General features: G+C 44.2%; 1 protein-coding gene across 2 annotated transcripts; it reads left to right on the forward strand.

Annotated features, from left to right (window-relative positions):
- Nucleotides 1-3,943: 3,943 nt before the first annotated feature.
- On the forward strand, nt 3,944-23,284 carry MRPS31 (mitochondrial ribosomal protein S31). 2 transcript variants are annotated; one of them, XM_048499618.1, is made up of 7 exons: nt 3,944-4,094; nt 5,560-5,862; nt 8,845-9,003; nt 14,617-14,760; nt 16,503-16,579; nt 18,834-18,977; nt 22,732-23,284. In XM_048499618.1, the coding sequence occupies exons 1-7, from the start codon at nt 4,012-4,014 to the stop codon at nt 22,989-22,991; spliced, it is 1,170 nt and encodes a 389-aa protein (XP_048355575.1). In that variant the 5' UTR covers nt 3,944-4,011; the 3' UTR covers nt 22,992-23,284. The 2 variants fall into 2 exon arrangements, with proteins under 2 accessions (XP_048355575.1, XP_048355583.1); XM_048499626.1 differs by having other exon boundaries at nt 8,848-9,003.
- The last annotated feature ends 383 nt before the right edge of the window (nt 23,285-23,667 follow it).

The following is a 23,667-nucleotide window of genomic DNA, read 5'->3' on the forward strand; positions in this document are numbered from 1 at the left end:
AGTGTGTGTCCATGGTATTGTCTGCATGGTATTGTCAATCTCCAGATTGAATAAATTGATGCTGGAGCAAGACTGTTCAAAAGCAAAGAATTGTGCTTGTGTTGCAATGACCACGCAACATTTTCTGCAGTGTGGGGTTGCTACCAATCCTGTTTAATGGTTTGCTTTTGTACTGTGACTATGTTTTAATTGAAAGCTGCCTTCACAGTCTGGTGAGCAGGACTCTGAAGTGGTGGCACAGAACTATCCTAAATAATAAATAAAATATCCTAAATAAGATATTTATTTATTTATTTTATTAGATTTCTATACTGCCCCTCTCGGGCTCGGGCAGTTTTCAACATGATATACATAAATACGCAACAATTATATGGTACAATCCTTTAAAAACGGTACAAACATGTACTAAAACAAGATGGCGAAGCTTCCATTTAATTTTTTTTAAGGGGCAGATGAAACAACCCTGTTTGTCCCATAAAATTCTACACATTCATCCCTAGCCTGCATCCCTAGCCAGTGGTCCCTGGCCCCTCCATGATGCGGCTGGCCCCCACGCGGGCCAGGGCATTTACTGCGCTGGCCCCTGCCTGGTGGAACGCTCTTCCTCCAGCAGTTAGGGCCCTGCAGGACCTTGGAGAGTTCTGCAGGGCCTGCAAAACTGTGTTGTTCCACCGGGCTTTTGGGGGGGCCGGTCGCTGAGCCCGCCCCTCTTTTGCTGCCCTGCACACTGGCTATATACTTGGCCATCTGCCTACCCCCTCCCTCCCAGGGTTTGTCCACTGGGGTTTGATGCCAGACGCATTTTATTATTATTATTCATTTTTTGTAGGTTACTGCTGCTATAGTTTTAAGGTTTTGTATTGTTTTTAATTGGGGCTATTCGGTTTGTTTTATTGTCTTGTCATTTGCTATTGTACACTGCCCTGAGCCCTTCGGGGATAGGGCGGTTTATCAAATCAAATAAATAATAAATAATAACAATAATTACTTGCTTCATGTTGTCTGTATTGTTCCTCACCAGCACTGTGGATTCATCAGAAGCTACACTCCACTCATAGATCAGCCCTGTTACAGGTTCCATTAGAAAAGTTTGTAATAGTGTGCAATGATGTGAGTTGTAAACTTAATTTGATTGGGAGGCCTTCCTTCTGTGTGTTCCATTTAACCTGGCTTGCCTCTCCCATGCATTGCTGGATTCTTTTAACATTTGACTATCAGCAGAATGAAAATATTTTTCACTGCTGGGATAGGGAAAATATGATCTGACATCTGTGCAGCTGCTAAAATTATGTTTGCACAATTTTGCACGAGTTAAAGGACATAGAACAGGGGAACCCTAACATTGTTCCACCAGCACCTCTTTTGGTTCCCACTTCCCACCTAGTATTTTTAGAAAATACCTGGGATCAGGTAGGTTTTTTTTTACCCAGCAAGGCTTCTCATCAGCTATTAGAGATTTGGTTTTAAAAACATTGCTTTGGCCCCAGCTACCACTTTATAATTGAAAGTAGCCACTTTGTGACTGACTGCACCTCCTACAGCAGCCATTGTGTGGCCACCTTTTTGTGGCTACACCCACCATGATGTTTTAGAATTCCAGTGGTCCTCAAGGGATCAAAAAGTGTGGGGACCCCAATGTAGAACTTTGATGATGCAGTCCTATGCAGAATTACTCCAGGCAAAGTCCTGTGAAATCAGTGTGGCCTCATTTACAGCACTTGGTGGTCAAATAGGAATGACATCTGCATGGTGTTGTCGATCTCCAGATTGAACCTGGAGATCTCCTGGGATTACAACTAATCTCCAGGCTACAGAGGTCAGCCCTGGAGAAAACGGCTGTTTTGGTAGGTCAGCTGTATGGCATTGTACCTCACTGAAGTTTCTCCCCTCTCCAGACTCCAAACTTTGTTCTTCCCAGGGTCCACCCCCAAATCTCCAGATATTCCCAAGCAAGCCAGAGTCAGCAGCCCTACTTGATCTGGAGGGTCTGTTATGGCTGGAGTCCTAAATTCTTGGTGCCCACAACCAGAGACTCGTGTGTTTATGAGCTTCTCTGATTCCAGTTACAGATTCTGGCGTTACAGTGGCTGCTACTTCCAGAACCAAGATCAGCTTTTGGGATAAAGGAAAATAAGAAAATACATTCCAGAAATGCTGTATGCTGGAAGTCCCTTGTATTCTAGAAAACATACTTTAAAATATTTTTCTCACTATTGTTGCATTCATTTTACATTATGAAAGAACAATTCATGACATCATTAGGCGTGAAATGTTTCTGAACCAATTACAAGTGGTTGGGCTAATTACTGAAACTTCTTTTTCAGTCTATACTAGAACCTGGATGGTCTAGACTAGCCTGATCTTGCCAAATATCAGAAGCTAAACAGGGTTGGCTCTGGTTAGTATTTGGATGGGAGACAACCAAGGAAGTCTGGGTTTGATACACAAGAGTCTGACAATGACAGTCCACCTCTGTTTGTCTGTTGCCTTGAAAACCAAGTAGGGACCCCCTAAATTGGCTGCAACTTGGTAGCACTTTACATACACACACATACTGGAACCAAATAGGGTTGTTATTAAATGCTGATAAACCTGGATTAGAATTTAAGTCACATGTTTCTACTTCCTGACTTCGGACTTTTATCATTCATTTTTGGTGGAACATTATGCTGATGTAGTTCCTGAAGTTCCATGCAGAGGATGTAATATTATCAGTAAATGCAGCTCGGGACTTGACAAGACCGTAGAGAAAATGACAGAGGAAAACATGAACACCCACCTGCATCTACTTTGGAGACTGCCAAATCTTTATTGAACAACCTTCAACCTCAGACCTCATAACAAAACATCATCCTAGGCCCTAGGGTGACCATGAAAGGGAGGGAGGCAGTGGTGGGATTCAGCAGGTTCGCACCACTTTGGCAGAACCGGTTGTTAAAATGGTGCTTGTAAACAGCCAGTTAAATTATTTGAATCCCACCACCAGAACCGGTTGTTAAATTATTTGAATTCCACCACTGGAGGGAGGGACTGAGGAAAGAAAAAGAGGGAAAGGAGAGAAGAATAGGTCAGTATAGGGACATAAATAAAATAAATGGGCAAATTTCTGCAACATAAATATATAACTCTTTCTTTGTGGAGATGCTTCAACTTCAAATGGTGAATCCCACAGTTCTCTTTGTGTCTTTCCATACAGTCAGCAATTCACGTGACCTGGGTTGAATTGTCTTTCCATTAATGTGTTTCTACACATGTCCATTTTTGGCCCGGAGGTTTCTCACCCAGGTGATCAGCGTCCTCTTTGTTGCTTTCAACACTTTGTGATATCAAACTTTCACAAAGTATTCACACCCACCCACCCCCCACCCCACCCCTCTTCCGTATGTGCATCCACACAGCATACCAATACAAATCTCTTTGTCACCAAAACCGATTTAATCCGTAATGTATCATAGCGCCCATAACGGCGGAAAATACCCCCCCCCCCCCAAAAAAAAAATATTAAGGACAACATTAGATCACTATACAACTTCAAGCTTTATGACACATCTCCAGTTTGCTACGTTGTGGGATCCCTTGCGCGGATCTCTTCCTAACTTCGACTCAGCCTTGCAAACTATAAAACAAAATATCAATTTAAAATAGGGATTTTAAAATATAATTTTATTAAATGCTTTATAAAATTTAATACTTTATTAAATTAAAATATAATTTTAAAATAAAGGTTTCAAAATGGGCTGTGATCGCTTCCCTCGTCCCAATGCTTTTTCGGTGTGACCAAGGTCTACTCGGAGGTCTGCAAGCGAACATGAGATCTCACCCCTTGTCTTGCAAAAATTCTCTTTCCGTGCTGAGGAAGCTTCCTAGCTACGGAACCTAATATTCGGGTTAATGCGCTACGTCCGGACGGATGAGAGCGACGAACCCCAAAGCGGAAGTGCCTTATAGGGGGCCGATTACAGAGATGAGCACGCTGGTTGCGGCTTAGTTTTTTCGTTGCTTGGGCAAACCATGTGGCGGAGGAGCGTTTGCGGGGCCGGGAGCTTCCGCGCTTGTCTTTGTGCCCGGGGGAATGGCGTTGTGCCTCAGGACAGGTACGGGGTGGGGGTTGGGGGCATGCCACAAGCTGGAAAACATCATTCTAAGGCAGCACGTATTTCACCGCGAACGAATAGCTGAATTATGCCCTTCTCCCCATAGATAGGGTGCGGGGCTGCTGCTTAGTATGTGTGGCTTTCAAGGACAGCCAGACCGCATGCAGTAGCTGATCTAAAAGACTCCGACTAGAGACTCTGGACCCCTACTGGACCCGCTGCCAGAGTAGGTGATACTGACCAAATATAAGGCAGCTTCATGAGGGCATTGGGGAGTGGCAGAGCATCTGCTTTGTATATAACAGATCCCAGATTTGGTTCCTGACAGCTCTAATTCAAAGGATCAGGTAGGAGGTGATCCAAAATAATTTCTTCCTAAGATTCCTGGCAAGCCACAGCCGGTAATGATAAACACTGTCCTTGAGCAATGGAATGATTTAGTATAACACACTTTCATGTCTTGGAGGTTGTTGAGGATATTTTGTATATTGTATTCTCCTCTGTCTCCTCTATGCTGTTCCCTGAGGGAGGAAGAGTGCTTTTTCAAAAGCAAAAACCCAGAGTGATGTTATCTAAGTCTTCAGCTACTGTAGCAGGATATTTTGGCCATGATTTACCCACACAAGACAATGAATTAGTAAGCAGAATGGACAGTGCCATGTCACACTGCAGGTTTTGGGGAAGGACTTATTGGTTTAAAACATATGGACACATGAAGCAGCAGCAGCAGTGGTGTAGTGGTTAAGAGCAGGTGCATTCTAATCTGGAGGAACCAGGTTTGATTCCCCGCTCTGCCGCCTGAGCTGTGAAGGCTTATCTGGGGAATTCAGATTAGCCCGTGCACTCCCACACACGCCAGCTGGGTGACCTTGGGCTAGTCACAGCTTTTCGGAGCTCTCTCAGCCCCACCCACCTCACAGGGTGTTTGTTGTGAAGGGGGAAGGGCAAGGAGATTGTAAGCCCCTTTGAGTCTCTTACAGGAGAGAAAGGGGGGATATAAATCCAAACTCTTCTTCTTCTACCAAATCAAACTATCAAAGTGAGCATTGTCTGCCTAGACTCCAGCAGTGTTCCAGTCAAATTCTCATTTGAAAATAAGTAATTGGTCTCCTCAGATCTCGGAAGCTAAGCAGGATTGGCCCTGGTTAGTACTTGGATGAAAGACCACCAAGGACGTTCGTTGAAAAAGTTACATTGAAAACCCAATGGGATTGCCATAACTTGGCTGCAGTTTGAAGGCATTTTCTATCGCCATATAGAACATGAGATAGCTGTGATCTTTGTTTTGTGGCTTTGGCTGGGAAAGGGCGGGGTAATAAATATAATTAATAAATAAATGACTATATAAATAATTGAAATAGCAACACTTCAGTCTTTGTGATGGCAAAGTGTTTGAGAAACTGCATTACTGAAGCACAAGTACATACCTAAGATGTAGACTTAAAACACCTGTATCTCTTTCCAGTAAAACATGCAAGAGTTTTGGCACCTCTGCTGTCTTCTGGAGCACAAAAGATGAACAGCTCTCTCCGGTCATCAATACTGATAAAAAGACTGAGGATAAGAGTAAGGGGGACACAAAGCAGATGACTGCAAAGAAGAACTTGCTGAACATCCTTAGCGAAATGAAAGTGGAAGTAAGTTCAAAGAAGACATTTCTGAGGTTGAAAGCCCAGAAAATGAAGGATCAAACAACAGAGGACCTGCCAGAACATGTGGAGAGCGCAAGCAGCATGTTTCAGAAAGCTGCAGAAGTCAAAGCTAAGAGGTGAAGTTCAACATGCGCATTTGGTACTCTTTGTGGGGTGGATTGGAGGCAATAGAAGGAACATTCATTCACCCAGAAGTGTGGTGAAGTATTACCCAGAAGTATTGTCAAAGGCTTTCATGGCTGGAATCAACTGACATGGGTTTTCCAGGCTGTGTGGCCGTGGTCTGGTAGTTTTAGCTCCTAATGTTTTGCTCTGTCTGCCATGGAGAGAAACACCTGACCCTGTGACATGTTTCTGAAGATGCCTACCATAGATATGGGCGAAATGTTTGGAGCTAGAACGGCCAGATTATGGCTGCATAGCCCAGAAAATCCGCAACAGCGAATAGGGAGGAATGTCATTAATATTCAGAATAATTGGAATGTTTGATAACAGAACAGGAATAAGGAGCTTTCAGGGCACTGTATCAGATAGAATGAAGTTGTTTTGCTTTGCAGTTTGACAACCTAAGCTGTCATCCAAGTAATGATTCCCACTGTAGCTCTTATTGCCACTGTGAATGTAGGGGCATTCACAGTGCCAATAGAGGCATCCATGCAGTAGCTTTTCCATGCTTTCTTAGTCCCATCTGCCTGTGGCTTTTTTTTTTTAAGTGGCAATAGTTAGACCACTATAGGATAGAAGGTGGCATGGTATAGCCCAGTCTCATCAGATCTAAGCAGGGTCAGTACTTGGAAGGAAGACCTCCAAGGAAGACTCTGCAGAGGAAGTCACTGGCAAACCTTTCCTTCTGCTGTGCCTTGAAAGTTCCTTCCTGGAGTCTCCATAAGTCAGCTCTGACTTGACTGCACTTTACACACACACACACATTAATGTCATGACAGTCTCTCACCACGATTACTAGCTCCTCTGTGCTCCCACCTTTCATTTTAAAAAGGGGGAGAAAAATATGTAGCCCTTTTTGTTGCAGAGAAATAAGGAGCACACCGTTGGATTTAGGTTTATTTTTGCTGCACAGCTGTCTAGCGGCAAGTGTGAAAGTGCTCTTCAGCAAGCTAACCAGATCTGGTCATGGGAGGCTGCTTTTGGTCCAGCTTGTTGAAACAAAACGTTTTTCCCCCCCTTAAGATTATTAGAAGAGCCTGTTGGATCAGACCAGCGGTCCATCTAGTCTGGGACACTGTTTCACACAACAAGCAACCAGTTGTCCTGGAGGGGCAAACCAACAGGTCACAGAGGCCAAGACATTTCTCTGATGCTGCTTCCCAGCAACACATGTGAAGAAGCAAATTGCTTCTTTACCTTCACGCTCAAAGATCTCTAATGGATGTGTTCATGTGGGGGGGAAATCATGCTTTGTGTTCTTCTTTGTCATGGCTGGTTCAAAGGGAAAGAAATGGCTTTTCTTGCCTCTGCAAAGGACTTGCAGTTCTCTGCCTCCATGGTTTTTTTTAAACACACAATATATGGAGGATTCCTTCAGTCACCATGGCTAGAAGCCACTGATGGGCCTCTGCTCTGTGAATCTGTTTAACCCTCTTTTAAAACTATCTGTGCTTGTCACCATTGCTATCTCCAATGGCAGTGAATTCCACAGTTTACCTGCTGAGTAATGAAGTATTTCCTTTTTCCTTTCTTGAATCTATGTCCTAACAAGTTCATTGGGTGCCCCCAAGCGCTAGATAATAGGAGAGGGAGAAAAAGCTCCAATTTTTCTACTACATCCATAACTATATAAATCACCATCATGTCTTCCCTTAGCAATCTTGTTTTTCTAGGCTGAAAAGGCCTAGATTCTAGCCTTTCCTCATTGGAAATTATCTTGGTTGCCCTCCTTGGTACTTTTTCCAGCTCTGCGATATCTTTTTTTGAGATCAGATGACCAGAGCTGAACACAGTATTCCAAATGAGGCCACACCTGAACTTTACCTTTTTTTGCCATCAAGTCACAGTGACTGAAGAGTTATCAAGGCAGCGGATGTTCAGAGGTGGCTTGCCATTGCCTGCTTCCATGTGGGCTGAGAGAGTTCTGAAAGAGCTGGGACTGGCCCAAAGTCACCCGGCAGGCTTCCTATTGAGGAGCGGGGGATTGAACCCGGACTTTAGATTAGAGTCCATCGCTCTTAACCACTCCACCACGCTGGCTGTCCTTAGCTTTATACAAGGGCATTAAAAGCATCTATTGTATTTTCAGTCTCTTGTCTAATAATTCCAACTTTGGAGCTTGTTGTTTTCACCTCTACTGCTCCACTGGGTTGTGATTTTCATTGAGCTTTCCACTACAACCCCAAGATCTCTTTCAGCCACAATCTAAGCTAGGTTGTGCACTAACAAGAAGAAGAGTTGGATTTATATCCCCCCTTTCTCTCCTGTAAGGAGACTCAAAGGGGCTTACAAACCCCTTTCCCTTTCCCCCTCACAACAAACATCCTGTGAATTAGGTGGGGCTGGGAGAGCTCCAAAGAACTGTGAGTAGCCCACGGTTACCCAGCTGGCATGTGTTGCACAAGCTAATCTAGTTCACCAGATAAACCTCCATAGGTCAAGAGGCAGAGTGGGGAATCAAACCCGGTTCTCCAGATTAAGAGTCCACCTGCTCTTAACCACTACAACACGCTGGCTCTCTAAGGCAACAGGGCGGCTGGGAATTTCTACCAGTTCCCACTTCCTGCCACAGATATGCCCTCTTATCATTCTGTAGGGTCCCCTGTCTCCCAAGAGCAGCATTTTGTGAAGATCAGTTGGAAGGAGGAGGCAGGAAAGTTGAGTTCTGCCATTGGAAAATCTAATCTGGATGCAACCCGCTGTGTGGAATTTCAGTAGGAGATTCCAAACTGTGATCCCATGGTTGAACATGTCATGTTAAAATAAAAACTGAGGTTCAGAAGGACACGAGTTTTGTTACGCACAAAGCAAGTATTCATAGAACATGAACGCTAGTGATGCTCTCTTCTGATGTCAAGTCACCGCTACCGCTTTTCTCTCTGACTACGAAAACTTGGGCAATGCAGGCAGAATCATGTTACGTTTTTTCCCAGCAGCCAGCCGCTCAGTCAGGAGATCGTTGCAGCCGCCTCTGCCATCGCTTCTTCCCTGCCAATGGACAAGAAGAAGACCGTTTCAGAATTGCTTCAGCTGCTTAAGAAGCACAAGGACATCACCGAGGCACGAAAAAGGGGAGAAACTGCCAGCATAAGGTTTGCAAATGGAATATGCCCTAATATTTGGACTTCTTGCACTTCAGTTTCAATCATAGATAATATATGGTTCGTAGGGTCCCTGTCAGTGTGGGCGCAACATTCTGTATTGTCTAGTTGCATAGACTAGCGACATACTTCTTTTAGGTAATCTGTCATGTCCTGAAGAACAGTAGCACCCCCTTTATCCGCCTCGTTGATTATTATGTTTTTATCATTAGTCAGTTCCCGCAGAATAGTTTTAGTATGTAAGGTAAAATTGTGTGTCTTCTGAGAAAAATTGGGGGTACTTCCCAAGGTTGATAAATCCCTCAACACTCCCATCTCAAACATGGTGACTGCTGGATCGTTGATAACCGGTGTAAAGGTAGACTTGGGCTTAAACTTGTTGGGAACTCCTGCATTATTGTGCCCCCCCCCCGCCCCCAAGCCTTTAGTTTGACTTGTCTTATTAGAAAAAGATTTACGTGTGTCTTAAAGTCATCATATTTTGGTGTTGATATGAACCCTATCACTGTATTAAGAACCCTTCTCTCATCCACTGAAAGAATCTAGGAGGACAGGTTTACAACTAGGTTATCCTTTGTCCCCTCTGCGGGGGGCAACAAAACATTTGGCTGTTTCTAAATCTCTGACTCCTTCTAGAGCAGGGGTGGCCAACCTATAGTGCTCCAGATGTCCATGGACTACAATTCCCATCAGCCCCTGCCATCATGGACATTGGCCATGCTGGCTGATGGGAATTGTAGTCCATGGACATCTGGAGCACTATAGGTTGGCTACCCCTGCTCTAGAGTCTCTGCCATGCGCATCTCTACCAGTAGATGCTTCCTCATTGGATGCAAGACCTATATCTTCTCTATGTGTATATTCTAATTCTGAACTGCTGTGCCCATCATACCAGGAGACTTTTTTTAGGCTTTCTGTTCTCACTTACATTCCATTTGTATACCGTGTTCAACTCATAATCTTTAGCGTCTCTATTCAATTTCTTGGACATTAATTCAAGCTGCAGTGTGCAAGAACCAGAAAGTGGGCACACTACAGAGGGAAAAAATGGGGTGACCAAAATGCCAACAGGCACAAGTGTTCTTCCCGCCCCCTGAGTGCAATTACCAAGTGGTCCTCACGGGGCAGATGAGCAGAGGAAGTTCCTTTGTGCATACCCCCTCCCCTGTAATCAGCGTTTGGAAAACAGCATCACTGATCATCGGCAGGGAGTGTAGCTGTGTAGATGAAGAAGAAGGGTACGGGATCACAGGCAAGGTGAGCCAGTTCAATTGAGAGGCCAGGTATATGCAGCACTTTGTAGCTAAGTCATCTATTGCAACGGAACATAACATTTCAGCTCTGTCCTGAAGTCAAACATTCTGTCCACAGGTCACTGACTGAGTCAGCCTTTCTTCTCTTCAGTGTTTTGGGGAAATTTTTCTAGAATTTTCCAGTGTCGTCTTATTAGAAATCTTTTGTTTTCTTCTTTTCCTCTCATGTTTTACGTTTGGTATTGGCCAATATGAGCCAATTCGTTCTCATACTATCGAAAAGCTGTCTTGCTATCCAGTAACTTGCACCTATTTACCGTTTTTAAAGCCTGTGAGGTATTTAAGTTAACTCTCTTTTTCAAACTTAAATTGATCCAATTAAGCTTTTTAAAGTCAAGTCATCTATTTTTGTAGTCATCTCCAGCTGCTTCTGGCATCTACTATAACTTGAATTTATTTTTACTGAGCATGGGAAATTGAAACCAGTATTACAAACATGGTCTCGTAAACATTTTTTAAAAGGGATTAATATTTTCATGACCTTTCCAGGAATTGCTGGCTAAATATGTCCATCCAGTGCAGGGGTCTGCAACCTGCGGCTCTCCACATGTTCATGGACTACAATTCCCATCAGCCCCTGCCAGCATGGCCAATTGATCCAGTGCATTTACTTTCCTTGGTACCACATCGTTGGCTTCCTTGAGATCAACCACCTCGTTGACTTCTTGGAGATCAACCAATAACCTATTTTTTTTTCATCCACCCAATTCCAGATGAGGAAAAATTTGTTACTCTCATTTGTCATTACTACCCCTGTTTTCCCGAAATTAAGACCTACCCCAAAAATAAGCCCTAACATGATTTTTCGGGATTTTCGGAGATGCTTAAAATATAAGACCTACTCCAAAAATAAGCCCTAGTTACAGATTCCCCGGTGCAGCTGATCTGGTCATTGGGGGCGGGGGCGGGGGGGGGGGGGCAAAATCATGGAAAAAAAATGAGACATCCCCTGAAAATAAGCCGTAACGCATCTTTTGGAGCAAAAATTAATATAAGACCCTGTTTTATTTTTGAGGAAACACGGCTATAGAGTGTTGTTACGCTTCTGTTAGTCCATTCTGATATCCAATTCGCCTTTCATAAGTTCCAGATGCTAGTTTATGTTCGTGTTAGGAGGCCAGACTAAGTTGCTGCTTGTTTCATCAGAATATTTGATCCCTCCTCCCAAAGGTCATTAATAACATAAAAAAATAAAAGCAGTGCCAGAGAATGCCTCTGGTCATTCTTCTCCAGATGAATGTTTACCTGTGAACAATCCCTTTTGTCCTCTTTGTTTAATCACTTTATTTATACAATACACTTCTCCCCAGTGAGACCCAAATGAGCTTAGAACAGTGGTTCTCAACCTTTCTAATGCCATGACCCTTTAATACAGTTCCTCAAGTTGGGCTGACCCCCAACCCTAACATTTATCCATTTTACAGATGGAGAGCACTGATGCAGAGAGTCTTAGGCGACCCCTGTGAAAGGGTCGTTCGACCCCCCAGGGGTCCCGACCCCCAGGTTGAGTACCACTGGCTTAGAACAACACCCTTTCATTCTCTAGTTTATCCTAGGGGCCAGTGTGGTGTAAGAGCTGATGGACGCTAATCTGGAGAACCAGGTGTGATTCTCCACTCCTCCCCGTGAGCAGCGGACTCTAGTCTGGTGAACTGGGTTTGTTTCCCTGCTTCTACAAATGAGAGCCTGCTGGGTGACCTTGGGCTCGTCACAGGACCCTCTCAGCCCCACCTAACTCTCAAGGTGTCTGTTGTGGAGAGAGTCAAGGAAGGTGCTTGTAAGCTGCTCTGAGATTCCTTAAAGGGGAGGAAAGTGGGATGTAAGTCCAAACTCCTCCTCCTCCTCACAACAATAACCCTGAGAGGTAGGTCAGGCTGAGTGTCAGTGACTGGCCCAAGGACCATCCAGTAAACTTCCATGGTAGAGTGGGGATTCGAACCTGATTCTTCCAGGTATTAGTCTGATACTCTGACCACTGCAAGCTGTTCATGAAACTGAGCAATCACAGTGTTCATACCCAGCTGTTCCCCTTTAACGAGGCCCGTCATCTCTGTTACAACATATTCCATTAAAAATTCAAAAAAGATTATCTCTCTGGCGTGGCCCTTTTAAAAAATAACCTTCTCAAATAATATTAAGAAATCACTGTTGTTGATACGTTCTTGCATTAAAAATAGGCATGTTGACTACGTCAGTAAATCACATTTTAGACTTTTTAAAAAATGCTTGCAGTCATGTCACAAGGCCTGTAGGGGTCACTGCTGTCCCAAATTTCCACCCATCAGCTTGTTTGTCAGTCACAGGGAAGACTGAATGTCAAATGGGAATAACAACAGTACAGGCATTTTTTCAAGGGGTAGAATTAGGTTTCTCTCCATGGAAATTGTGGCATCGCCGTACAATAATAATAATAATAATGAAGGATTGAGCTTCAGAGTTAAAGTGTGCCCTGAATGTCTTTCAGTTAAATGCAGTTATTATTGTTCCAAGAACAGTGTGTGATTCATAGGTGTAGCTTGTTTGATGTAGCTTAACAGCAAGCTGAGAGCCAGTGCAGTGTAGTGGATAAGAGCAGCGGATTTGATTCCCCACTCCTGCACATGAAGCCTTCTGGGGGACCTTGGATCAGTCACAGTTTTCTCAGAACCCTTAGCCCACACGGAGACAGACAATGGCAAACTACCTCTAAATGTCTGTTGCCTCGGAAACCCCAAGGGGCACCATAAGTCACAGCAAAAAACCCAAACCTCACATTAGATCAGTAGTGGGATTCAAATAATTTAACAACCAGTTCCGGTGGTAGGATTCGAATAATTTAACAACTGCTTGTTTACAAGCACCATTTTAACAACCGGTTCTGCCGAAGTGGTGCGAACCTGCTGAATCCCACCACTGCATTACGTGCTTTCTCTCGCTATAGTAAAAGCTCAATATGAATAGCGCCTTGATCATCCAACACTGGACTTTGTTTTCCCTGGGACTTCTTGAGTTTCTGCTCAGAGGATTAGACTGTCCATAAAAGTGGGGCTCGTTTACAGTTATAGCAATAACTTGCTTGGAGGAAAGCTCTTCTAGGGGAGGAAACTATCCCACTTAGCACAGCTGTTCAATAAAAGGGCATGCCAAGCTGTGTTATAAAGAAACGAGGGTAGAGAATCCTTGTCAGACCCGCTGAAGTACAAGTCTATAAACATTTCCTTGTGTGAGAGCAAAAAGGTAGCTAGCAAGAAGAGAAGAGTGGATCCCCTCGGTAATTTCCTGAATGAAAAAGTAACTCCTGAGGAATCATGCTACTTGGTCTTTGTGGCTTTTTTTGCTGCCATCTATACATCTAAATCTGGCACACTGAGAATCTCTCTGTCTAAATATTCCTCAAGGAAATATTGTTTTCACTGTTCAAAATCAGAACTTTCTCTTTTCTGAGGAGCTCAGGGGTTTAGGGGATCACCTCCGCAATGGTTTGATCTCCCTGTCTTGATCAGGGCTAGGTGTGTGCGTTATGTCAGAGATTCAACTGGACTATAACCTGTTTCGCATAAAGATGTTAGTTCAGTCAGTTAAAGTGCAGCGGTTGAGAAAATTATATGCTTCCGCATTAGAATATAGTCCTGAAAGAACGTGGGAATTGTCATTCATTTTTACGCACAGCTTTTGTCAGAACTGTTATTTTGTGCACCATTGAACATGGCACTTTGACACAAGAGCATTTATGCCAAAATGTATTTCTACTTTCATATGAATGAGGGGAGAAACAGGGCTAGGTAGGCACTAGGACCCAGGCAGAACATTCTACTACAAAGAATGTCTGGCATGCTTTGTTCTGTGGCGGAGGAATATACAATGTACTAACATCTTTATGTGATGTAAAGTATAGGTGCCTTCAGACCCAACTGTTTAAATACTATGTGATTTCTCATTTCCTGGCTTGCATATTGGACAGGGTTTTGATAATCCGTCGTGGATCGCTGTAGTTTCTAGGCTTCTTCTACTATCTGGATTGCTATTGGCTGAATTCTGTGTTAAGAGGCAAATTGCTCTTTGCCTGTTAGAGATCTTGGAAAGAGAAGGTTGTCAAATGTATATCTGTAGAAATAAATCATGTATTATTCTTCTCCTTGTCGTAGCCAATTCAGAGGGAAAGACATGAGTTCTCTTGCAGTTTTTTAACGCATAATTTTTGCTAGCAAAAGAGTATATAATTTTTACTAGCAAAAGAGTATAAAAAAGGTTGTTAATAAGGTGTGTGCTAAGAATGCCGTTTAAATAGTGTACATATTTTTGGATGTTTCAGTTCAATTGTTACCAAGATGAAGATTGGCAGAAAGCCTCCAACACGGGATGCCTTCCGGCCATCCAATCAGATTCAGTTCGATGAGGATGGACGAGGCTATATGATTGAGAGAGGGGTTTCTCATGAACTTACACAGATGAAAAGGTATGTCTCCCAGTGTTCCTCTGCATGACCTTGCTGCCACTGGAAAGGGTTGTTGCAATGATAGCCAAATGCCAGCGGGCCCTTTGCTTAATAAAGATTGTGCTGAAGATAGAATGAGTTCCTTAGAAAGCACACACCAAGTGCAATGTATCGATGTGTTAATAATTTTTATAAAAAGTCTTGCAAGTCATTTGCTGATTTTTCATCAGCGTAGCCAGTCGTTGATCTTCTTATTAGGACAGCCAGCTTCCAGAAGCCAATATATATTCAAGTTCAGGGTGAGTTTTGACTGGGCTACAAGAAAGCAGAATTTAATAGGGAAAAAAGACCCTTGCCATTTATTTTTTGTTATGCACATGTATATGTCCCCTTTACAGGCCTTCAAAGCAGTGAACTGGCGAATATAAAATTTCAGATCGTATCTTGGCTCTGCCAGAGCATTTGTTTGGGTTAAACTATTTTTGCTTGCGAAAAAAATAGTTAAGAGCTCATGTATCTAATCTGGAGGAACCGGGTTTGATTGCCGCCTGAGCTGTGGAGGCTTATCTGGGGAATTCACATTAGCCTGTACATTCCCACACATGCCAGCTGGGTGACCTTGGGCTAGTCACAGCTTCTCAGAGCTCTCTCAGCCCCACCTGCCTCACAGGGTGTTTGTTGTGAGGGGGGAAGAGCAAGGAGATTGTAAGCCCCTTTGAGTCTCCTGCAGGAGAGAAAGGGGGGATATAAATCCAAACTCTTCTTCTTCTTCTTACCCCTCCCAATAGGCTTTTGGGGACTTTGTCCTCCCTGCCTCGGCCCTGGGATAACGTGGGCGGGGCCGAGGGAGGGCGAAGTCTGACGAGACTCCCTGCCTCATCAGACTTCCGCCTCCCTCAGCCCGACTCTCTGGTCATGTGGGGGGCCGATTTTGTGCCCTCATGTGACCTGAATGGTTGTGCCCGGGGACATGAGGTACCCCGTGTCCCCAGGCAGGGGGTGGAAGGAACTGGTGAGTGTGTAGATCTCCCTAAGGAGCCGGTATGGATTCAGAGCCTTAAGTAGCTCTCAACACTGAATCCCCTTTTCCTGCCTTGTGGGATGTAATTGAAATGGGATTCCTTCATATTCTTGTTGTAGACTTGGAAGCACCTGTAGGGCTGTGTCTACCGTGTGCTCTAAAAAAGAAAGATTATCAAAATTCTGAACCACGAGTAGCTGAATTCTGCAATCAATAATGATGGAGTAGAGTTTCTTTTCTCTTTTTTTTAGCATGCGCAATTTAATCTCTGATAGCTAGACATGGATAAAGGCTGAGACTTACACAAATCAGTGAATCTCCTCCCTAATAATGGTTTATGTCATATTGTTTTTATGAACCAGTTTTATGATGAATCGATGCATTTTAAATTATGTGTCCTGAGCCGCCCGGAGCTTGCCCTGAGCTTGACTCTGGCTGGGAAAGGGCGGAGTAATAAATATAATAAATAAATAACTGCAAATTGATCCAGCCACCTCATTTGTTTATGTTCCATTGCATCTTTAGAGCTATAAGGATCAAAAGGAGCTATAAGGATCAAAAACTTTGGCTTTGAATGAAAAAAGAACCCAGATGATTACTTGTGCATTTTGCCATCACATGCAAATGCCTTACAATCAGGTTTATGCAGCATCATAAATAGATCCCCTGTGCAGGGCATTCTGTTACTGTGCTTCTAAACATTGCAACATTTCTCTCTCTCTCTCTCTTTTTTTTAATCCAGGAGAGGACTGTTCTCAGCAAAAAGACTAAATATTTTCCCTGTTCCTCCTCCTGCAACAGAGGGGGCTCTTGAAACAGGTCAGTAGACAAGCACTAACAGCCAGCCAAGTAGATTGCCTGATGTAATAAAACCCACCCGCTGTCTTGGGTGAAAGTGGCCGTGAGCTGGAGGTGAAGCAGATAAGTCAGTTTCTGGTTGGGAAAATCCGGCTGCTCAGTGGAATAGAGGGCTACACAAACGTGTGTGGGAATGTTTGCCTGTCTACATATTGCCAGGTATTTATGCCTATGAAGGCTGAGTAAGTTTTTTGTACAGTAAATGCGAAGTTTGATAACGTCATTTGCTCACAGTGGCACAGAGAAGTTGGCAACATCTGCGTCGGATTTCATAGAAATCTTGGAACACCAACCAACAATGATACATTTGTCTACTAGACCTATCTGCAGAAGTGTAGCTGGGCAGGAGTGCGTCTGGGGTGCACGCTGTGTTTTCCGTCCCCTGCAGCCCTGCTCCCTCTGGCCCCCCTCATCCCCATGCCCCCCCCCCCCCGGTTACCTTTTCCAGCCGGCAGAAAACAGCTAGCTGAAAACGGGCCAGGCTGGTGGGGCAGGACCAGGCCTGGTGAGGCGAAGTGGGATGGAGAGAGGGGGGAAAGGGGGGGGGTGCACAATGGAGCTCAACATCCATTTTCTGGAATTAGCCTTTCAGGATTACCGCTCCATATGGTGTCAGACAGGTTGCCCCATTTCAGCTGAGATCTAATCCCTCCTTTTTCTGCAATGGCAATATTGCTTCTTTCAACTCTTGACACAGTTCAGAGAGGCAGCCCTCACCCTGGAGGGAATCGTACTGCTTGTCATTGGAACTGAAGAGCAATTTTTGGATTCTGATTTTCAAGTTGGATCGTAGAGCAAAACGCGTGCTTCTGCTGTGCGTGTTCAGACAGTTTCCTCACAAGCCTCTCGTCTACGTCTCTTAGACTTTTGGGGGGGAAACATATGTTCAAATACTGCTTGTATTGTTATATATTTCAGATGTTTTTACCACACAATCACAGCCAAATAGTTTTGGCATTTCCAGTCCACCACAGACACGTTGAACACAATTGTCCATGTTGTTTCGGTTTTCTTTTTTTAGAAGTGCGTTCTGTGGAGGATGTCTTTTTTACACAAGGGAGCTAGAACCTGGAATGTAATCCAAAGAAAGATCTGTCCTTCTTCACAATGTGCTTCAGTTCTTCCATTCAGTTCTTCCGTAATCAATAATATTAATATTGAGCAAACTTAAGACCATCACTGACCTTTCCATTCATAGCAGAAATATTGAAGGGTCCGACTGGTATTTCCATTAATTATTCCAGTATTCAGGATGCTAAATAGTAGCCAAATATGGGGATCATGAAGAGGAGAAACATGATGAAGAAACCGTTTCCAGCTTTTAACTTTTTGAGCTTGGAGTAACTTTGTGTTCATTGTATATCTGACATTGCATGGGATTTTCTTTCAGCATCACAACATGTTTATTTAATTATTTGCTTCATCTACACTGGGGTGGCCAACCTATGGTGCTCCAGATGTTCATGGACTACAATTCCCATCAGCTCCTGTCAGCGTAGCCAATTGGGGCAGGGGCTGATGGGAATTGTAGTCCATAAACATCTAGGCCACCCCTGATCTACACCTCACCTTTTCCCCCAGTTGGGCATCAAAAGTGACTAATGTTGTTCTCCTCTCCTCTAGTTTATCCTCACAACAACCCTGTGAGGCAGGTTAGGTTAAGATTGTGTGACTGGCCCAAGATCACTCAGCAGTCTCCCAGATCCTAATCTGAGACTCTGTCCACTGCATCACACTGGCTGTGGTGTCAGAATTTTGAATTTGTTTTTGTTAATATGGGTGACAGTAGCAGAGCTACAGAGGGGCGGGGGGCCAGAAAATCACCCGACCCCTCCCCTTCCCCCCGGCGCCCCCCCTACCTTAGTTCAGCCTGAAAAAGTTCAGGCTGAAAAGTGGCCTGAAAAGGGACCTAGTGGGAACTACACTATCCAGGAGACCTTGCGAGCCCCAAGGTCTCCTGCGTAGTGTAGTTCCTACCAAGGCTTTTTTTCAGTCTGAACTGAACAGGCCTGAACTTTTTCAGGCTGAATTAAGGTAAGTGGGGGGGGCACAGGGCAGGGCCCATTGTGGGGGGGCGGAAAACATAGAGTCCGCTCCAGGCGCAGTTTGGCCCAACTACGCCTCTGATGGGAGATCATAATATATGTTGTCATAGGCAGCTAGCTGCAATTTTTGGGCACTTGTGACTTGCTGATATTTATGTTTGTGGACATAGCGACGAAACTGACCATCTGGGATGTGGAGCTCGCCAAAGAAATTACTGCGGTCGGCCAGCGACCTCCCCGGAACGGTTTTGAGGAGATGATAGAGTGGACGAAAGAAGGAAAGCTGTGGGAATTTCCAATTAATAACGAAGCTGGTATGAGTCCTAAAAAGCATCTTTTTGGTCCAGTTTGTTTCCTACTCTCTTGTATGTGAGGTGCTGTGTTTTTTGTTTTGTTTTTTGGTGGGGAGGGAAAGTTTAAGGCAGGGGCATACTGCCCAGGGAGAGATATGGGGTCAAATGTCCCTGGGCTGCAGCCATTCAGTCACATGGGGGGCCAAAAATCGCCCCCACGCCCCTCCTCCTTCACCCCTGGTCCATACACTGACTTCAAGACCTGGTGCAAAAAACCATTGTTTGGTTGTGGTGGGAGAGGATGGCCGCCCATACGAGGGGAGGGGGGGGGGGGCAGAAAATTTTTGCACCAGGCTACATTTTTCCTAGGTACGCTTCTGCTCTAAGGTACAGTGCCTGCTGATCCTAAGTAGCACAAGCAGAGTTGCTCCAGAGCAGGGGCCCCCTATCTTTTTGAGCCTGTGGGCACATCTGGAATTCTGACATGTCATGATGGGTGCAGCAATAAAATGGCTGCTGCAGGAAGTGGAGACAGCCACAATATGGCTGCCACAGCTTAATTTCAGTAACACAGTGGGGATCTTAGTGCTGTGGTGGCAGCTTCTGCCAAAGCAACATTTAATTCTTCTCAGCGAATCAGATCTCCAGTAGGCAATCAGAAGCCTTGCTGGGAAAAAGCCTTACCAGGGTCCAACCACTTCCTAAAACAATTAGTTAGGTGCCAGAAAAGATGTCAGTGGGACTGTGGTGCCTATGGACACCGTGTTAGGGATCCCTCCTGTATACTCTGTTCCACAGAAAGATGATAGCTTCCATATTAGAATACAGCCACGAACGAAAATGAGAATTATCATTCATTTTTACACCCTGCCTTTGTCTCAAAACCATTATTTTGTGCATTATTGAACATGGTGCTTTAATACAAGAGCATCTATACCAAAATGTATTTTTGCTTTCGAACGATTGGGGGAACAGGGCTAGGTAGGCGGAGCATCCTACAACAAAGAAGGTCCAGCATGCTTTATTGTGTGGCAGTCTGCTGTCATCATTCTGTGGAACATTTACTATCATCTTTTTGTGGAACAGAGTATAGGAGAAGGCAGATTCCCAACCTCCTCCTTCGTACTAAAACCTTCTCCCCTGCCCCAAAGTCAAGGGCCCAATTTGGACGAGAGGGAAATCTGTTCTCTGTGAGAACAGTTCAGCTGGAGAAGCAGCGGTTATGTGCTGACAGACAGCCCCACAGAATTGCCTTGGAAGTCTCCTGTTGGTTTGAAGACTTACTTTTGGTTGCTCTCCTATTTTTGTTTCTTTTCTGATCATTGAATGCCCTCATTTGCCTAATACTGATGGGTGCGAATTTTAAAAACTAAAAAAAACCCCTATCACTGACCTTTCAGGCCATTTGTTGGAAGAACAGAGGAGCTGTCTTAAAATAGGGTGTTGTGGGTTTTCCGGGTTGTTTGGCCGTGTTCTAGTAGCATTTTCCCCTGACATTTCACCTGCATCACTGGCTGGCATCTTCAGAGGATCTTTCTGTGTTTCCAGCTGTGAAAGCCTGTGACAATACATATCTTAAGATCCCCATCATCACCAGGAGTCATTATTCACTCTGTCTCTCCCCCTTCCCCCCCCCCCCCAAAAAGTTTGATTGTTATGTGGTGACTCAACCGAGAAGTCCAAGAGTAACAGGCAGGGCTGAGGCTGGAGCTGACTCTGCCAGGGCATGTCCAGGCAAGCAAAGTCCATCCTATCTGAACACAGAAACGACAGAAAACAAGCAGTTATAAATCCGCAGACGTTACTTCCTCGAGTGCTTCTGCCACTGCAGACTTTGCCACGGTTCACGCGCTAAAGGTTGAGTCATCAAGCAACGTACGTATGTGAATCAGCGTATTAGTCACCAGCAGGGTCACAACTGATACAGGTGGGAGCACAGGAGGTCACTGTGAAGCAACTTTTGAGTAAGCAGGCACTCTGAAGCAGACATGGTTGCGTTAGCAGGGATTTGCCTTTGTCAAAGGCAAATCCCAGTGAGCCAGAAATCCCAGTGAGCCAGAAACACACACACACCCCTTTTTTATGGCTCTATGCCAGGGGTGTCCAACTCTGGTGCTTCAGATGTCCATGGACTACAATTCCCATCAGCCCCTGCTGGCATGGCCAATGGGACTCCCCTGCTCCATGCATTCCATGTGCCCTGCAGGATTGTTTGAAAGGGCCAAAGCAGACTAGCATTCTGCTAGCTCTTGGATAGTCGAAGGCCGGAATCGCTGGGGTGCTGTGTGGTTTCCGGGCTGTATGGCCGTGTTCTAGCAGCATTCTCTCCTGACGTTTCGCCTGCATCTGTGGCTGGAATCTTCAGAGGATCTAATAGTAGGAAGGAAAGCAAGTGGAGTATATATACCTGTGAGTCACAATAAAGATAGCAAGGTCAATAGGTGAGGGCATCTGAATAGAAGTAGCCTGGCAAGTGAGTAACAATGAAGATAGCAAGATCAAAAGGTGAGGTCATCTGAATAGAAGTAATCTGGCCTTTGTACCTTTGACTGAAGATGCCAGCCACAGATGCAGGTGAAACATCAGGAGAGAATGCTGGTAGAACATGGCCATGCAGTCCAGAAACCACACAGCATCCCAGCTCTTGGATATTTTCAGTCCAAGTGCTCAGGTACCTGGCTGTTTTTGGCGAGAGCATTGTGCTGGAGACTCTTTGGGGTAGGCAGATGGACAGAGTGCCATTCTTCTGAAAGGATACCAGGATTAAAAGTGCTTGGTGCGGGAGGAGACATAGAATGGAAATTTCTGTGGGTGCAAAAGCATCTGTATGCATATTGTGATTATCCCACCTCCTGTTTCCAAAATGTCTGCTCCTGCTGAGTCCTTAGGGACAGGATTTGGGGGGATATTTTGGACCATCATCGGAGGGGTAAGGTGGTAAATTATGGTCTGAGCTCAAAGTCTTTGCACCTAACAGAATCTAATCTGGATCCAGGAGAGTCGGAGGACTTTTGGAGGTCATTCTCTTAAATCTTTTTTTTAAAGGAAATCATGCCAAGTTTGTTCTAAGTGGATGAACTTGAATATGAACCCCTTATGCTTCAAGACATATTCTCGACGAATGATCTCAGTTTGGCGGACTTCTAAATTCTTAGTGTTTGAACTATACCTCATACAATTTGTTGAAGCTTCTTGTAGGCCTAGTCAGGATCCATAATTCTAAGTAAACAAATTAGCAGAAGAAATTAATCATGCCAACTTCCCTCCCTAGAATACATTAAGCAACTTAAATTAAAGATGCCTTTGCAAAATACATTTATTGGCATCCCTCCTCCCAAAAAATCCCTGTCCGAATAGTAGCTTATATCACATTTTGAACATAACCTTCCATTTGTCCTTTTTAATATTTATTTTCCTGTCAAAGTTAGCAGTGGGTTTTACAATGATTTAGAAGAAGAAGTTTGGATTTATATCCCCCCTTTTTCTCCTGTAGGAGACTCAAAGGGGCTTACAATCTCCTTGCCCTTCCCCCCTCTCAACAAACACCCTGTGAGGTGGGTGGAGCTGAGAGAGCTCCGAAGATCTCCGAAGGTTACCCAGCTGGTGTGTGTGGGAGTGCACAGGCTAATCTGAATTCCCCAGATAAGCCTCCACAGCTCAGGCGGCAGAGAGGAGAATCAAACCCAGTTCCTCCAGATTAGAATGCACCTGCTCTTAACCACCACGCCACTGCTACTCTCAATGATTTAATCATTATTGTGATTGCCTTGATTAGGTTTCGAAGATGACACTGAATTTTACGAACATATATTTCTGGACAAACATTTGGCAGACTTTCCTAAGGATGGACCGATTCGCCATTTCATGGAACTTGTCTGCTGCGGACTTTCTAAAAATCCATTCTTGAGTGTTAAAGAAAAGGTGGAATATATTGATTGGTTCCGTAATTACTTCAAAGAAAAGGAAGAGTTACTCAAGGAGATTGAAGCACACGAGAAGGAAGTGCTTCTTGAAAAAGAGAAGATAGCAGAGTGAAAACTCTTGAATGAAAAAGAAAATGTTGGACTTTTGTCAGTACCTATTGCATAGCTGTACAACCCGGTCTGGAAAAGGTGTTGAATATATCAAAATTGTTTAAAAGACTTCCACCTTTGGAGAAGAAGGTGGTTTGTAACTAATCCATACCGATATTGGTAAGGTTTTGTAATTCCATTTCAGATGAACTAAGTGAAAGTTTCTGTTGCCTCTTGCCCTCTGCTTACTTTATTGTATCATATTTTGAATCTCCCCCGTTCCTTACTTAAATACATAACTTGGAAGTGAAATTACTCCAAAGAAGAGAAGAAATATTTTCTCTTACAGATTCTCATTCATGATCTGCCAAAGCTTGGGCTTCCATGACCATTTTTCTCTCAGCGTGAGATTCGGTTTATTTTTCTTTTCAGCTTTCACTGCAAGTCGCATGAAAGTGAATCATAAGAAAGGCCAAACATGTCTTCGGATCATGAACCTGCATTTTGGGGGGGGTTGGTAAAACCTCTTCCATGTGGTAAAAAATAGTTTGTGTAGTTCTTACAAACGTCCCTCCTTTAGATTCCTGCAACTTCTCGGTAACATTACCTCAGAGGTCAGCAATGGTTTTTGGCCTAACTTCTGAGGGAAAAACAGTGCCTGTCTGTGAAGATGTTGGTATCCTGGCAAATAAAACGGG

This window comes from Sphaerodactylus townsendi, linkage group LG01 (assembly GCF_021028975.2).
Source record: "Sphaerodactylus townsendi isolate TG3544 linkage group LG01, MPM_Stown_v2.3, whole genome shotgun sequence".
Taxonomy (NCBI): domain Eukaryota; kingdom Metazoa; phylum Chordata; class Lepidosauria; order Squamata; family Sphaerodactylidae; genus Sphaerodactylus; species Sphaerodactylus townsendi.